At 42.4% G+C, this 17606-nt stretch overlaps 1 protein-coding gene across 1 annotated transcript in view; it reads right to left on the bottom strand.

The window, feature by feature from the left end:
* Positions 1-1672: 1672 nt before the first annotated feature.
* HMGA2 (high mobility group AT-hook 2) overlaps positions 1673-17606 on the bottom strand; it is a 141428-nt gene continuing 125494 nt past the window's right edge. The window contains exons 4-5 of the mRNA XM_055328949.1: positions 14006-14038; positions 1673-1813 (exon numbers count right to left, since the gene is read on the bottom strand). Of these exons, the coding sequence (XP_055184924.1) occupies positions 1766-1813; positions 14006-14038 (81 nt within the window). The 3' untranslated portion in view covers positions 1673-1765. The remainder of the gene's footprint in view (positions 1814-14005; positions 14039-17606) is intronic.

Here is a 17606-nt window from a genome sequence, read left to right as displayed (position 1 = left end):
CCTTAAACAAGTCATTTGAGGTACACACTTGGAGGGTAAGATTTAAACATTACAGTCAAATTTTGTGTGCTGTGTAGTGTGGACTGAGGAAAATTATCCTTAAGAACCTAGGAGCGACTTGGGTAAAAAAAAAAAAAAATTCAAGTTAACGTAGAAATCTAGCAGAGAAGCTGAAACAAGTATTTGTAAAATTTTAATTAAAAAAAATAGAAAAATACATAGCCATGCTGAAACACAGTAAGGAGACTGCTTCTTTAACTGTAATGAAGTGTACAAAAAGAACCGCAGATGATCAGCATCGCCTACACCCATTACGTTTTTCTTTTTCTTGCATTGCTTGTGTATAGCAGCATGTAATAAGTACTAGACTGTAAATTAATTGTAACATTCAGAGGTAGTATTGAGTAGTGGGGATATATTATTGCATCTCTGGCTAAAAGTGCAGTTTGAATGAAGAGACGGTGAACTGAAGCCAAAGTCAAGCACCTCAGGCAACCATCCTATGTCAAAAAAACGTATTACTTGAAGTAATACATACACTTAATTTGAGGTAAGTGGTATTTAGGTCTTTCACGGAAACTGATACATAATGAAGAGAGGAGAGAGAGAGAGAGAGAGAGAGAGAGAGAGACAGAGAGAGAGAAATAGAGATCGCTTTTTTTTGTTGTTTTTTTAAACTGTAGTATAACTATAGCAAAAGAAATTTAGATTTCGCTCCTCTCACCTAATTCAGGTGAGCTCATCATGCATTATTCTGCTGTACCCTCTCATTAAATCACCGAGAGGATCATTTTGCTTGTCTAGGTGCCTTACATGCTTTGAAGGTAACAAGTGTGATTTACTGCAAAATGGCATTTGGCTCTAGAGGAAGTAGGTTCTAAACCCGGATGAGTGTTTTCCAGAAAACGAGGGCCTGTGAGTCCATCGCTTACTCCTGCGGACAGGTGCGACGGCCACAAACACAGGAGTGGGCAATCTCTGTTCGCTTCCTTCCCTTTTTCTGACAAGTGAACATAACCTGATCTGGTGTGTGAGCTGGATGAAAGGATACATCAGCATTTCGTCTCATTTAGAAATACAGGTTACCAAAAACAAAACCAAAAACCAAAAAAACCCCCCCAAAAAACCAAAAGCCAAAAAAAAAAAAAAATCAAGTAAGTGTCTACGAGATTATACGAAAAAGAGAGAAGTAGTATATCTAGTCCTATCTTTGGTGTTCTAAACAGAAGCTTCACTAGGGCGAGCGGGTCGGGTGGTGGTTGAGGTGTACACAGTGTTGAACACCGCGCCTTTCCCACGGGAATTCCCCACGTCACGGGCGAGCGTGACACTTTCTGGCCTGTGTGCAGTGCAGTGACTGAGTGAACCCGGCTCGGAGGTCTGTGGGTTTTTTGCTTGTCTTTTTCCTCACCCACCCGCTCCTGCTTATCAGGTCAACAAACTATTAGTAGGTTAAGAAAAAAGAAAACAGTAATTAAAAGTTGCATTGTTAAACTGTGTCCCCTGTGTTTACAGCAGTTTTTCACTAAACCTGGGACTGTGAAGGGATTACAAAGAAGGTGATTAATATAGTCCTTTTTAAGGTTATGTGATTTCTCCCCCCCCCAGGCCCCCCGCCCTGCCCCCCCGCCCCCCTGCTCCCCCCCCCCCACCCCCAGATGAAAGTGGAAAGACCATGGCAATAGAGAGTAAGTGGTCACTGCAGTGTCTTCTCCCTTCAAAAGATCCAACTGCTGCTGAGGTAGAAATCGAACGTGGGCGCCCCCTAATCCTCCTCCGCGGACTCTTGTGAGGATGTCTCTTCAGTCTCCTCCTGGAACACACAGAGGGCACAACCATTACACCGTGCGGGCCGCTCAGGGGGGCCCTCCTTCCACAGCCCGCTCTGCGGCCTCCGGGGGAGGATGCGGGTGACTGGCCAGGCCTCATTCCCAGGCCTTCTCAGACCGTAATTGAGGAATCAAGGTGTTGTTTTTTCCCAGAGCAGTCGTTAGCCGCTGTTGACTTAAGGCCTGACGTCATGGCGGCTGGTCAGCAAATTCAATTGTTCGCAGCCCAGAGACTGTCAGGCCAATGTGAGCTTACTCACCAACTAGAGTAAAAAAAGAAATGCATTTCTTTTTTTTTTTTTCTTTTTTTCTTTTGGGCCTGAGAGCACGCCGGTCACCACCACGGTTAGAACCCCAGCACACGAGTGGAGCAAGAAAGGGAAATCCTTCCTTAAGCGTCACGCGTGAACCTGTCCTGCGGATGCTGGCAGGAGTCGCTGGCACCTTTGTGACGCTTACGAGATGCTTTTGGGCACCGTTTTGTTATTGTTCCCGTTGGATGGACAAAAAATAAAAAAAATCAAAAAGGCCAGGCCCAGCAAGCAGTGCCCCCCAAGTCGTGAGGGAGCAGGGCCAGGAGCTGGGCCCAGCCTGGCGGGACCACGACACCACCGCCAGGGCGCACAGGCAGCCCGAGCACAGACGCGCCTGGCAAAGGGCTGCAGGAGCGGACCGCTAGCTTCCTTTCCAAATCCAGTTCCTCATTCTTGCATTTATTAAAACACATTTTAAGACAATGAGCAAAGTCTGGCATCACGGCCCAATGTCAATCCTAAATCCACCTCGACTGAACACCGAGCGGTGGGCTGGCCAAGGAGAAAATCTAATATCTAGGTTTTTGCAGGGCCTCCTCTTCCTATAAATCTAATTCTTCCTTCTCTTTCCTTTCTTCTGATTCCTTGCGGCTCTGGAATTTTTTGGGAGTTTCTGCAAGCTGCCCGGGGCCACACGGTTCTCGTTGCCTTTGCTTATTTAACAAATGTGCAGTACCTTTCAGGACATGGGTGGTAAAGCGGAGACAATAAACATTTCTGATAAAAGTGTCGTTGGTGAGAGGATGATTTTTATCAAATGCTGCACACTGTCTCGTAAGACGGCATGTGAAAAAGATCTAGGGGAAGAGGTAAACATTTACTCCTGCCGCCAACTGAGCCCCCTTTAAGAATGGCCAGCTTAAAACAGCTTAGAACAGTCTTCATACTTTAATAGATTTGATTTTCCACATGGCTTCATTTTGTCTGGGTGGCTAACTGACACAATTTATACCTCTCTTCCTTTCCCAGGTCACCACAGTACACCATTCAGTAAAGCATGCCTTCAAGCTTGTCTGCGTTATATGACCAAACTTCCATTCATTAGTGTTTGAAACACTTCAGCTGTGAAGGAGCTCCTAAATGCTACCATGTGTGACGCTTTTGCGTAAGAGCAGCAAACGGGAGGGGAAAAGGCCCACGTGAACGGGCCCTCGCACACGCACAGGAATGCACGCGCATCCGTGCACACACACGCACACGCCCTCGCTCACCCGCTGTACCCTGGGCCTTAACCACAGACCACTGCTTACTGCAAACCCCTTTGCAAAAGGTTCCAAACATTCCCTTGCCCCAAAGACTCAAGAAAGCTGTAAATCCTGGGAATCAACACACATACAAAAGAATGGATTACAGCTTAAAAAACAGAACCACAGCAGCACCAAGTCAGGAGATTTCACACCGGTTTTGTTTAGTCTGCTTCGGGTTATGTGGGAAATGTGGAACGTATGCATCGACCGCCCCTCCGCCCCCAACCCTCAAACTGAGGGCTCCACATACTTAAGCAGCAGGTTTATACCTCTTGATAGGCAACAGGCCATGACCCTGAGATTCTCCATGGAGTCCCGGCCACAAAGGAGGATGTAGCATGATCAAAGCCACAGGCAGACGAAAGGGAGACCAGCCAAGGTTCAGCTGCCCCCTGACCCTGTCTTTTCACTTAATATTTAAATTCCAGAAAGTCACTAAGCTGTTCGGCAGATACGCTCTTCACGGGTCCCCAGATGACTCCCTTCTCGTTAGGACACGAGGTGTGAACCTAGGGCACTGCTCTGAGACGGACCACAGCACAAAAGCCGCCAGGCCTATTTCACGCCTTCCTCTTACGGGTAACAAACTAACAGGCAAGCTGGAAAACCTTCTGGATTTGGCTGTAATTAGTCCAATTCCTACCAGCTCGATTTTTTTCTATACTATCTGGAAACCAAAGTACTTCCAAATCCAGAAGGAAACAGAATTTTCGGGCCATGAACTCACAGAGGCCTTGTAGTAGATGGAATGTGTTCGACTTTTCAAAACATTCCCAGAAACTTTGCTTGATTTGAGCTCTTGAAGCTCCCGAGATGTAAGTGGTTTATTTAAATCCCTTCGACACAACTCAGCTGAAGATGATGGTCCCTCATATTGTTTCCTTTACTTAACAGTTCTTAACACGACACGGATAGTTGTTTTACTAATCTATCTTTCCGCTGACCTTGAAATTCTTCTACTAGTAGCCGTCAGTACTGGGTTAAGTAACTAGGCTGTCAGAGGGTAGGGGCCGCAGTCTGTTACCTCTGGGAAGTGATGTGGCTCTCACATGCTCCCAGTGATGGTTTGTTCCAATGTCTAGTCAGTGGAGCATTCCCTCTTCTTGGCATGGCCCCCCCTGGCCACCCTCCAAGGGACAGCATGGCTGCCAAGCGGATGACGGTGGGGCGTGTGGCACTTCTCACCCCTGCAAACCTCTGTTCTCACCTTTTCAGTGACTTGACTTTTGATACATGTGTGGTTGCTGTGACAAAAGCATGGGTATAATTAAGAGGAGCCTTCCCTGTCAGGAAAAAAGATGACCTTGGAAACCCCACCCTCAGCTGCCCTGTGTGTCGCAGCTCACCAGACCTCACACAGGCCCTTCTATGCTGCAAAGCAATGGAGGGGCTGAGCAGCTGGGTCTGGCCTCCCCCAGAATCTTGCTTCCACCGTAGAGCAGTTGGTTGGGACACCTGAGATGCAGTCCCCTTAGGTGACTTAGGAGACACTGCCACCCGTTCTAGATAATAGCTTGCACTTTGAGATATTTATTTCAATGACTTCACGTTTGCAGCATATGGGCCAAAGGACCTTTGAGCTTGTGTAGGCCCCCCTGGCCCCCCCAAAGAGCAGCTTTGAGGCAATGAGGAGATGGGAATCCCATAGCCAGGAGTTACACACATCTCGTTAGAGTCTGGGCCACAAGGTGGGAAGGCAAACAGCAGCAGTCTGGTCACGGAGGCCACTGCTGGAATGGGGCTGCAGGAACGCGGGATAAAAGGACTTTTCAAAGTGGAAGTGCATAGTGACATTTTTATGAGCACCAGCCACCACGACCTCTGAACACCGAGCAGCTCCCAGCCATTCACGCGGCTACTTTACAAAGACCACGGAGGCTGCACCACATCGGGGTGAAGCGTGCAAGTTTTGGGGGAAGAAAACCGATGAGAAAGAGAGGAAAGTGGGCAGAGCCGGAGAGCTCTATTTTTATTATGACTCCTGGAAAATTGCGCTCATTTCGCCTTAGTTTTTCTTTCGTTCATGAGAAAAAAAAAAAGGAATTTAATAAATGTAACTCTTTCACTGCTTTGGTTAAGCTTGAAAAAACACGCCACTAAAACCTAGCAATAGAGTTTGCACTTATCTCCATCCTGCATGTGGCATGTACCTTTGGGTATGCTTCCGCTCGTTGACTCAAAAGGAGGAAGAAGACGGCCCAATATCCAATCTTATCCTTTAATGCCTGGTGGAATTTTAAAACATCTTAAGCGTCTAATCACAGATCTTAGCACACAGACACAAGCGTGGGTGTGTGCTGGGAGGAAAGTTTAGTATTTAATGTGAGAGCTGAAGCTCTGGGTTTAATTTTCAGATGCAGACTAAACAGCAGGTCTGCAGTGGAAGGGAGGCCAGTGAATTCTAAATGGAACCGGGAAACGGAAATACCCTCCTTGCAAAATTTAGGACTTGGGTCCCCAGGATCCCCCTCTCTGTGTGTAGTAAAGAGTGCAAAAGCACAGAAGACCATGTCGGCTTTAATAAATCCTCATTTTTTTTTCCTCCTTGATTGCAAAGAATTCTGTAACTCTTTTATTATGGAACGCTGCAGGCTAAAAATACTTTTGTAATTTAAGCTATCTTGCCAATAAACCTACAAATACCTGGTTGTCTAGAAAGAGTCATTATAGTTTAATGACAAATTCTTTTTGTCATCTGAATATGTCTAAGTCCTTAAGGCCTCGGAATGACACATTCAAGAGTTTTTCACGTTCCTGAGTATCTCCAGCCAGTCCCATCAGAGCAGAAATAATGGACTCTGCTTCAGTAGCAACGACCAGAAACCGATTTTTCAAGTTCCATCTGTGGCTAAATGACCCGCAAGACCACAGAGCTGAGTTTTTCTGTTTCCCTGTCAGATAGTTTAATTTAAAATGGATTGAGGCTGTTTAACTTAATGGAAAGTGATTATTTCCTCCAACTAGGAAAACTTTACATCAGATTTAAAAAAAATATATGTTAAATGGAACATATATAAACCAGATAATCTGGCAAGTGGAAGGTATTCTGGGTGGAAATGCCAGCAGGGAATGTATTTTTTACCAGGAGACCTAAGAAGTTGGGATATTTGAGGCATTTGCACCCCATCCTTTCTTTATTTTGGCTGAATGGGTCTAGAAATATACGAGTGTTGGGACTACCTTGCATGTGTCACCACCAACTTAAAAAAGTCAGTGTTGAGGTCCTTCCTGAGGAATGTTTAAGGGAAAGATGGTTAATCCTGGATGTCGCTGACCACCGACATCAACCGTGGCATTAATGGACTCATGATATATTTTCATTGTGACCCATCTAACCCCCCAGCAGGGGGTGAGAAAAAAAAATGTGAGAACCAAATGGGAAATTAAAAAAAAATTAAATTTGCCAACGGATAGTATCACCCTCAGTGCTCATCACACATGGGAAAATTTTGACAACAGAAAAGAGTAAAACACCCTGTAAGATAGAGCGTGGAATAATCATTGTTAATTAGTTACTCATTTATCTTTATTTCTTTACCCGTGATTCAATGATAGACTGCTGAGAAAGGAAACATTAAATAAAAATGGAAAAGAAAACAAAACAAGATTTCATTGATTTCTAAAATGTACTCTTGTTTGTCCCATCTGCACCTTTGATCAGGGTTATGTCACCGAGAGAATTGCTTACCGAAGGAGCCTCATGGTTGAAAAACAGCTAAAGATGTAGCAAGAGGATTTTGCATGAAGGAAGCATTAAGAAGAAGGAAATTTATTTGAACACCTCCAAAACTGTTGAGGGATGTTCTTGTTTTCATGCAAAGTAGTTTTTATTTTTATTTGCCTTTTTATTTTATTGTTATTTTTTTAGCGAGGGCGAGAGAGGGGCCAAAGGAGAAGGAGAGACTCTTAAGCAGGCTCTGTGCTCAGCTCCATGCCCATGACCCTGAGATCAAGACCTGAGCCAAAACCAAGAGTCGGATGTTTAACCGACCGTGTCACGCAGGCACCCCCAGCAAAGCAGTTTTTAAAAAAATGATTATGTCAAAGGACATTTAGTGGTTATATTCCAGACGTGTTTGTTCATGGCACAGACCAGGAGAACTTTTTTTTTCTTGCTTTTCTATGTGTATAAGTTTTTGCATATTTGTTGTGTTTGTTGCCAGGGAGGAGACCATTTCTGGATTTTAATCAAACATTTTTCACTGAACATTTTTCATTACCCTGAGTTAGGGCTTTTGGATAAAATTAGGAAAAGATCAGTCATACTAGTAGGTCAACAAATAATTTCTCAATATACATTTGAGAGTCTAGCAAACACTTTCTGAATGTAAAGGAAGTGTCTTGGACAAAGCAACATGTTACTATTCAAACATTTAGATTTTTTTTTTTTTTTTAGAAAGACGAGGTTCTAAAACTAGTTACAATTGGAGCATCTGGGTAGCTCAGTGGTTGAGCGTCTGCCTTCGGCTCGGGGTGTGACCCTGGGGTCCCAGGATCGAGTCCCGCACTGGGCTTCCTGCATGGAGCCTGCTTCTCTCTCTGCCTATGTCTCTGCCTCTATCTCTGTGTCTCTTATGAATAAAGAGATAAAAGCATTAAAAAAAACAACAACTAAAAACCTCCTATAGGAAATCTGGCAAGCCCAGAAACTCTAAATTTTGCCTTGGGTAGGTTTACATATTGCCCCAAATTGAGTGTTCTTTTACTTCTATTAGAAGTTTGTCATCTCTCTGAGACATTCCCTGCCAAGACCCAGCTGACTTGACCCTGCCCATATTCCTTTATTACAAGGGTGAGCCAAGCTAAGTACTTTGTAGGTTTATGGTTAATAATCATTTTGATAGGTTTCCTTGCCCTACCCCCGTGCTATTATATCCTTGAGCCACTTTACTGTAAGGGTTAAACGTTGGCTTCTACTGTGCTCTCTCCTTTTCCCTTGACCTCTGCAATGTCACAGGTCAGGGGTTATGTCAAAAAGTATTGCATATACAACAAAACAGTGCCACTCTGGCGGGGCTTTGATAGAATTCTTCACGTTTTGCCAGTTGGTACCGAACATTTACTGGCCCACAAAATGTTTTTACCAGCTTGAAGGAGCATAAGTGGGAAAATAAAAAGAAATCAGTACTCTTTATGACTTAGGCAGCATAAATCATGGTGTTCCCTGAGTGAGTAGAAAAGTGACTATTTGCAAGTCTGATTTATTACGAACTATTTACTGCACTGGCGGAGGTACCATTTAAAAGACGAGAGAGTCTTTTAGATTGAGAACGCTCTCCCCTCTGACTCCCTCCTCCTTTCTCCTTTGTGTGTCTAGACCCAGAGCCCCCAGTAAAAACGTCTTCTGGAAGAACAAGATGCTGACTGCAATCCATCAACTTGCTTGTCCCAAAATGAAATCTCTCATTTTGCTCAAACAATGTTTAGGTTGTCTGAAATATAAACATCCTTAAAACGGCCCTTGAAGTCCCTGTAAAAACATTCAACCTTTTTTCTTCTTCTTCTTCTTTTTTTAAGAAGCCAAAAAAATCCCACGATAACTGAGCTTACTGAGAGTTCTTTGCCCAGGTACACACCACCCACAGAAGATGTTACTCGCAAGTAAAAACTCTACTTTGAAACAGAAAGCTTTGTTTCCACTCTTCCAGCATCAGAGAACTTTCCAAGCCTCTCCCTGGGAAACTGAAAAGGAGCAAGTTTATACCTGTGTTCCTTGCTGGAGGTGGAGCTTGCCAGGGCAGCACAACAATGAGGACTTTGGGTTGAAAGTTAAGGAGAACCATCAGGATTTTTTAAAACCTGTTTTCCCTTTGGGTAGGACTCAGGTGAGAAAAAAAAAAAAGTCTGAATTAAAGAGCAGGAGTCACTTTTGATGTCTGCTTTAAGGCCTTAAAAGAAGGAAATCAGGGAACGCGAGAAGATATCTGACGACCCAGCAAAAACTTTTTAGAAGTTTGAGATGGCATGGGGTTTATTCCTATCAAAATAAAAACTTGAGGAACAACACTCCCTCTATCAATAATAATAACCGGATACTTCTGTGGTGTTATCTTATAAAAATAACAATGACAACAAATCCTACCACTGTTTCCTGCTAGAGTTAAGGATGTGATCCATGTGGTTGAGAAGTCAAGGGCTTCACTTTGCTAAAGAACTAACGTATTAGCTAATTTCTATTTATTGCTTGATTCTTCATTTTCAATGAAAATATAGTAGAGCGCCCCCCCCACTATGCTTCGTTTTTGCTATTCTTATAATTTAAAAGATTAATGTGAATATTGCTGATTTTCCCCTCTAGATTTTTAAGAGACCATTAACTTTTCCATTAGGACACACTTGAGGTCTCTAGCTGATGGCACCTGGTGGGCTTCATAAACACAACCCCCTGCGGTAGGGCTTCCCTTACATTTTTATTCTTTAATTGGACACATGTATTTATATACATAAACATATATCGGGATTTTGAGATTTATCCTAATTCTAGACTTGTCTCCTCAGAATGAATTTTGCTGCTTTGTATTCCAGTTTCAAGAAGTGGCATTCTTGAAGCTCTGGGGAGCTTTCACAATGTGATGACATTAGGGTATTTTACAATAGAGTCTTTGTAATTCCATATAAATGTGACACACATACAAGAGAAGTGATTCTGACTGTTTTAGTCCTAATGAGAGGATGTAGCCATTACGGTAACATTTCCTCCTTAGTTAAAACAACCTTTATTTTTAAAAAGTACAGTGAAAACACGGGAGGTCAAAAAGATAGTCGCTTTGAACGAGTGAGAATTCCAGGATTTTTGAGAGTATAAACCTCTGGAAACGAAAAACCCAGCATCCAAAAAATAAGACACACCATAGCAATACTCCCTGGAACTTATATTTTGAAACTCTCAACATTTTCTTGGGAACAAAGGGCTATGTTGTTCTAATCCCAGGGCATGGGTGGATTAATGGGGAACAGAGAGATTAATTCACCCAGTGATGGGGCCAAAAAGCAAAATTTAGGTCTTTTTACACACTGCTGCGCCCTTTTCCTTAGATGCAAAATATTTAATTGTATGAAAATTTCACCACCTCAAAACAGGATCTGAATGTAGCCCCTCAAAGTACTGTCGATGAAGAGAGGATATGAGCCTGAGTTTATCCAGACTGCCACATGGAAAAGCCATCTGGGGGTATTTTGAAATAAACAGATGGAAAAGGAAGAGATCCTTTTGAATGTAGTGTTAAATTTACATTATCCTCCATGAACTTCCACGTAGCCCCCGTGTTTATATAATTCATCACTGTATCCTTAGACAATATAGATTAGGAAGCCCAATGAGCTCATGTTCTTCTTCTTCTTCTTCTTCTTTTTTTTTTTTTTTAACTCTAAACTCTCCTTGGGAGGGCGTATCTAGAGCAGGGTCTGTAAGACAGCTAGATGGATCAGTGAAGGCCAACCCAATCCATTTGTGCCTTCTCTGATAGTCTTGATTCTCTTGGGAAAAAAATTTATGCTTTCTTGATGTATTACTGACCAATCTGCAACCAGTTTCGGCCACATGGATCATCTGCACCTATGATTTATTTGTTTCTGCCTTTCTACTTTTGCATATGCCACTCATTTCATTGATAAGATCTTCCTTTCTTTCGCTAATTTACATCTCCATTGTCCCCTCTGCCACTAAACAACAAAATCAAAAGGCTTCCAGGGGCGCCTGGGTGGCTCAGTGGGTTGAGCGGCCCACTCTTGATTTCAACTCAGGTCATGATCTCAGGGTCTTGGGATCCAGCCCCATGTGGGGCTCCGTGCTTAGTGGGGGGTCTGCTTCTCCCTCTCCCTTGCCCTTTTCCCCAGCTCACACACTCGAGTGTACTCTCTCCCTCTCTCTCTCAAATAAACAAATAAATCTTAAAAAAAAAAAAAAAGTCTTCCAGGAATTATGCCCTTAAGTAACACATGGCATTCCACTCATCCATCTGCATCCCCTCTGTTCCTTTTACACGTTGATAGTCTGTGGTCATTTGTTCAACAAATGTTCAAATGTCTTCTCATGCATGTTCGCCGAGTATCGTCTTCAGCCCTGGCTGGCTACACATTAGAGTCACTCGGAGAGTTCATAAAAAATACTGACGCTTGGGTCTTCAGACCAAATAGTCAGAATCACGGAAGGGTGGGGTCAATAGTGTGTAGGTAAACTTTCTCCCCAGGAAAAAGAGGGTTCTGATTTGTAGTAGTTGTCAATTTCCATGCCTTAAAGGCTCACACCATAGTGAATTTTAAGCTACCCTACTTGACATCACCGAACATACAATTTGAAAGAGATGCTTACAAGTGGTTCACAAGGGCCGGCTCCTTACATGCTACTGGGCAGGGTTCAGGGGTAATATACAACATGTGATAAACACACATATACACACATATATATATTTCATATTGAGATATATATAATAACCACATAAATATATATGATGATATATATTACATATTATATATATATGTTTATAATGTCTAGGTTATTCTAATATGCAGTCAAGGTTAAGAACCTCAACTAGGAAAAAAAATTAAAAAAAAAAAGAACCTCAACTAGATCACACATTTCTCAGATGCAGTAACTATTTTTGTTTGCCTCAGCTTCCCTTACAACACCAAGAACAGAGACTGAATCAATGTCATTAGCGGACCACATAAGGCTCCACATGGGGAGCCCCATGTGGGACTTGATCCTGGGTCTCCAGGATCACACCCAGGGCTGAAGGCAGACGCTCAACTGCTTAGCCACACCCAGATGTCCTGGCACTGACTTTTAAATTTACTTTCTCTTGATGTTCTTACTGATGAAAGATGAGAGGCTAAATACATTTGGAATCACCTAGTTAAAATATCATTTTTATTTATATTTTGTTTTGTTTAAATATTGTCTACAACCAGTCAAACACTGGGCATTTTTTTTAGTACTCCTTATCACTCTTGGCTTTTAGGAATGGGGGCAGCCATGAGAATTTTTTTTTCACATTAACTCTTTTATTTTACTTAAAACACACATGTAATTATTCAGACACATTTCCCCTATATGCTTGCATGCGTTTATAAGCTTCAATTCCCTTTTAAGCAGCATTCGTAAAGCATAGTAGACACATAGGATTGCTTGGATGGTCTTCCCCAGGCAAGCCACCACTGTCCCAAGAGAACAGGGTGGAAAGTACACTTTGTAGAGACCTCTAGGGAAAAGATCTCATCGATATTTTAAATTATTTGAAAGAGATCTACTACAACGAACAGAACTCTGTAACCCATGACACTGGGGAACAACTTACTTCAGCAGGTTCTGCGTGAAATACTCAGATCTCCTGGGCATATATTTTTTACAATTTATTTATTTATTTTAGGGGGGAGGGGCAGAGGGAGAGAGAATCTCAAGCAGACTCTGTACTGAGTGCGGAGCCCAACACAGGGCTCGATCCCATGACCCTGAGATCACTACCCACGTGGAAACTAAGAGTCAGACCCTCAACTGACTGCCCCACCCAGGAACCCCCTCGTGGGCATCTTTTTAAACCCAGAAGGGGAGAAGAGTGGGACATTCTTATATTTTAATATCAGCTCACATACTTGGCAATCATGGTTAATTTATTCTTCAGATTTTTTTCCTTCAAGATGTATTTCCTCAATAAATATGATTCTTATGTTTTTATGTATAGACTACATTTAGGACAAGGCACATCAGGCATAAAGAATAGAGAAGTAGGGGATCCCTGGGTGGCTCAGCAGTTTAACGCCTTCCTTTGGCCCAGGGCGTGATCCTGGAGTCCCGGGATCGAGTCCCGAGTCCCACATCGGGCTCCCTGAATGGAGCCTGCTTCTCCGTCTGCCTCTCTCTCTCTCTCTCTCTCTCTCTCTCTGTCTCTGATGAATAAATAAATAAAATCTTTAAAAAAAAAGAATAAGAGAAGTAAAACTGGTTCCTAATTTTGATGCTGCCAAGACTTCAGAAAATGTGATTCAAGCCAATGAGGGAGGACTTGAGGATTCATCAATCTGCAAAATTGGTATAACTTAATTTCCCAGTTCCTTGGCCTTCTTTAGGATTATCAAAAGTCATGGAATAATGAACAGAATACGTCTCCTGTCATGAATCACAATATATTTTTCAGCTAGTAAGTCCTGTTTCAAGTCAGTGTAATATGGATCGATAAAAGGAAAGAACAAAATTTGATGTTTAAGAGTTAACAAAACACATGATAAAATTACTAAATGTTTGTTTTATATGAGGCACTGAAATAAAGATTTTACTTTTCAAAGTATTTATATTTGCTTTGTACACTTCAAGCTTTGGTATTCTAGTTTTTTTTTTTTTTAAGATTTTTATTTTTAAGTAATCTCTACAACCAACATGGGTACTGACTGAGCCAGCCAGGTGCCCCGCCCCCCGGGTTTTTAGTGACACAATCTATGTATTCTTGGCTTTGTCTAAAGGACACAACAAATGTGTAAGAATACTGTGATACTGACATAACCAAAAGTAGAAAAATACTAAATAAAAATTTAATTTGGGGTCGTATCTTTTTTACTCTACTAAAAAGTAGTAGTAAAATATTAATTGGGAGGAAAAAAATCATAATGATCAATCTCTTACCTGAGCAGGCTTCTTCTGAACGACTTGTTGTGGCTGAGAAAGAAACAAACAAAAAGGAACCGTTATATTTTAAAAGGAAATATACATAATAAAAATAACTAAGTATGTATGTTTTAGATATACACGCTTGTCTGCAAAGTAAAGATAAAAAATTGGTTCGAAAATCAGATTCACTTGAGGAGTGGAAGGGTCTAATTTGTTAGCATTTTGTTTAAAAACACTCAGCTTTCTTGAGACACAATTTACCTACCATAAAATTCGCCCATAAGGTGTGTAATTCAAAGTTTCTTTAGTGTCTTCAGAGAGTTCTACAATCACCATCAAGATCTAGTTTTATTTTATTTTATTTTTTTAAAAGATTTTATTTATTTATTCATGAGAGACACACACACACACAGAGAGAGAGAGGCAGAGACACAGACAGAGGGAGAAGCAGGCTCCATGCAGGGAGCCCGATGTGGGACTCGATCCCGGGACTCCAGGATCACGTCCTGGGCCAAAGGCAGGTGTTAAATCCCTGAACCACCCAGGGATCCCCAAGATCCAGTTTTAGAACATTTTCACCTCCTCTCAAAAAAATACCCCATACCCATTATCAACTGCTCCCTACTCCCTCCCGCCGTCCTGGTAACTCTCCTATCCCTAATCAACCTCTCAGCTTTCTGTCTCCACAAACTGGCCTATTCTGGAAACTTTAGGTAAATGGAATTATACAGTATATGGTCTTTTGTGTCTGGCTTCTTTTACTCAGCATCATGTTTTCCAGGGTCATCCGTGTGGTAGCACCCAACGGTACTTCATCCCTCTTTACAACTGAGTAACATTCCATCGTATGGACATACCACATTTTGTTTATCACCCTTCAGGGGATGGACATTTGGGTTGTCTCCACCATTTGGCTATCACGAACAATGCGACGGACATTCATACTTAAGTTTTAATGGAGACATGTTTTCATTTTGCTTGGGTAGATAGCTTGGAGTGAAATTTCTGGGTCATACAGGCAAACTCTATGTTGACAACTTCATGAGGAGCCACCAGACAGTTTTTCAAAGCAGCTGCACCATTTTGCATTCCCACCAGCAATGGGTGATGGTCCCAATTTCTTCACATACTTGTCAACATTTGCTATTGCTTGTCTTTTTAATTATAAACATCCTACTGGGTGTGAAGTTCAATGTCACTGTGGTTTTGATTTGATTGTCCCTAATGACAAATGATGTTGAACATCTTTTCATGGGCTTTTTGGCAATTTGTAGACCATCTGTAGAGAAATACTACTCAAATCTCTTGCCCACGCCAAAGTTTGTCTTTTCATTATTGAGTTGTAAGAGCTCTTTACATGTTCTGGATATGAGGGTCATCAGAATATGATTTGCAAATGTCTTCTCCCATTCTGTGGTTTGTTCACTTTCCTGATGGTTTCATTTGCAGACTAATTTGTTATATTTATATCTATAGCTCCTAAATTATGTATGTAGAGCAGAATTTGTTTTTGAGTAAAACATCTGAGGGAAGCTTTTTTTCTACCCAGACTAAATTAATTTTCCAATAATTAGAATATTTGAAAATATCTTTCAAATAAGTTATTCTTTCTTGGTAAAAGTAGCATCTGAATCCTAAGCTTTTTGATTGATTACTCCCAGTACTCACTCTCATGTCTGAATAGAAGCCTTACTTCTTCTATCTACACATCACTAGGATTTACAGACAACACTGAGCCACTCGGATGTGGACAGGGACATGCTTTTGTGGCATGAGTGAAAAAATGAAATAAAATCGCTACCGTTCTCCCGAATAACAGAAGTTAGGGCAAATTCACTAAAACAGTGGGGTGCAGAGCTCGCATTCGTTTTCCTTCCTCTCTAATTTCTGTGATGGTGTGATTGTCCTGTTGCTGGTGTACTAATAGATATGTTAGATGAAAAATCATCAGAGCTCTTTTTTTTTTTAGAAGAACAAGATAAACATTTTTTTTAAAATGGCAAAATACTTTGGCTCACCTAAAAGAAAAAAGTTCTCCCCCTCGACCTTCAATCGCAGGAGACATGACATCCTAAAAGCCCTGATCTCAAGAGGATACTTTCTCCAGGTGGAACTCACCCCAGGATGATTAGGACCTCTTAACTCTTGGGGTTCAAAGGGGTGTGCTAAGAGAGCATGCATCTCAAGAGTCCTCTGCAAGGACAGACCACTTTCTTCCTTCTGTTTCTTCCTGCCGGTTACACCTGTAACCGTGTTGACTCCCAAACCGTTTCCAATCCGCACACATTCTTGCAGGCTGACTGGTTTCGGCTGCTCAGAAGTTCCCCTCCTCTTTTGGCTGAGGATCCCGCATTCATGTGACTCCTGCACACTGCGGGGCTCAATGAAATCCTCTGAAAGGGTTGCCAGCTCACCCGATTTTCCATGAATTAGGTCCTGACACTTCAATGAGGGGAAAGACAATGTCTGAACCTCTGCCAGCCCTGGCTCCCGGCCTAGTCCATGTCACAGAACTTCTACCAGCTGCCCTTCCACACAGCACTTCATACTTTTCAGGCCACCAAACAAACAGACCCTTGAATGCTCTCAATGCTGCTTGGGGTGACGGCTGCCAGGAAGTTTCCCCGGCCTCTGGCACCCGAGGGCTCCAGGCGGTGCGAGAAAGTTTTCTGTTGTTGTTATTTTGTTTTGTTTTTATTTTTATGAATGGCTCTGGTAGGAAATGCAGACGGAAGCATAATACTGCAGCCATTCATAAAAAAGGGAAAGGAAACAAACTCTAGTCTGGAAATCTTCTGGGACACCAAACCGACTGCAAGGTTATCTTCCTCGAGGCATCTCCTGGCTTAGGACTAAGGGCTGATACCTTGAAACCAGTTGCCCCTTGGGATTCCTTTTTTTTAATTATTTTTTTAAATTTTTAAAAATTTATTTATTTATAGAGGGAGAAGCAGGCTCCATGCACCGGGAGCCGACGTGGAATTCGATCCCGGGTCTCCAGGATCACGCCCTGAGCCAAAGGCAGGCGCCAAACCGCTGCACCACCCAGGGATCCCTACCCCTTGGGATTCCTGTCATCAAAATACGTGGTTGGCCACTACATCTCTAGAACAAGAGCATATGAATCTAGAACAACTATGCATAAGAATCATCAAGTGTGCTTGGCAGTGTATTTTCCTGCACCTGAATACGTGAATACTTTACACACGCATTTCCCATACAGAAGCTAAAATCCTTTCTATTTTTTTTTAAGATTTTATTTATCTATTCATGAGAGACACACACAGAGAGAGGCAGAGACACAGGCAGAGGGAGAACCAGGTTCCGTGTGGGGAGCTTGATGCGGGACTCGATCCCAGGACCCCAGGATCAGGCCCTGAGCCAAAGGCAGATGCTCAACCGCTGAGGCACTCAGGTGTCCCTCCTTTCTATTTTTTTTAACAGCTGCCCCTTGGTGACCAGGAGGATCCAGGCCTTATTATTTCCATTTTTCCCCCCACAGGGAAACTAAGGCATAGGGAATCAAATTAACTTCCCCTAAGATCATTTTCTAATTCTAAAACAAGCTGAGTCTTCTATTTCTTTTAATCCCCTGTATAAGGCTCTGAGGAAACCT

The sequence above is a fragment of the Nyctereutes procyonoides genome, unplaced genomic scaffold (genome assembly GCF_905146905.1).
Source record: "Nyctereutes procyonoides isolate TBG_1078 unplaced genomic scaffold, NYPRO_anot_genome, whole genome shotgun sequence".
In the NCBI taxonomy this organism is placed as follows: Eukaryota; Metazoa; Chordata; class Mammalia; order Carnivora; family Canidae; genus Nyctereutes; species Nyctereutes procyonoides.
The sequence above is the reverse complement of the archived record's forward strand: the minus strand, read 5'-3'. Positions and strand labels throughout refer to the sequence as shown.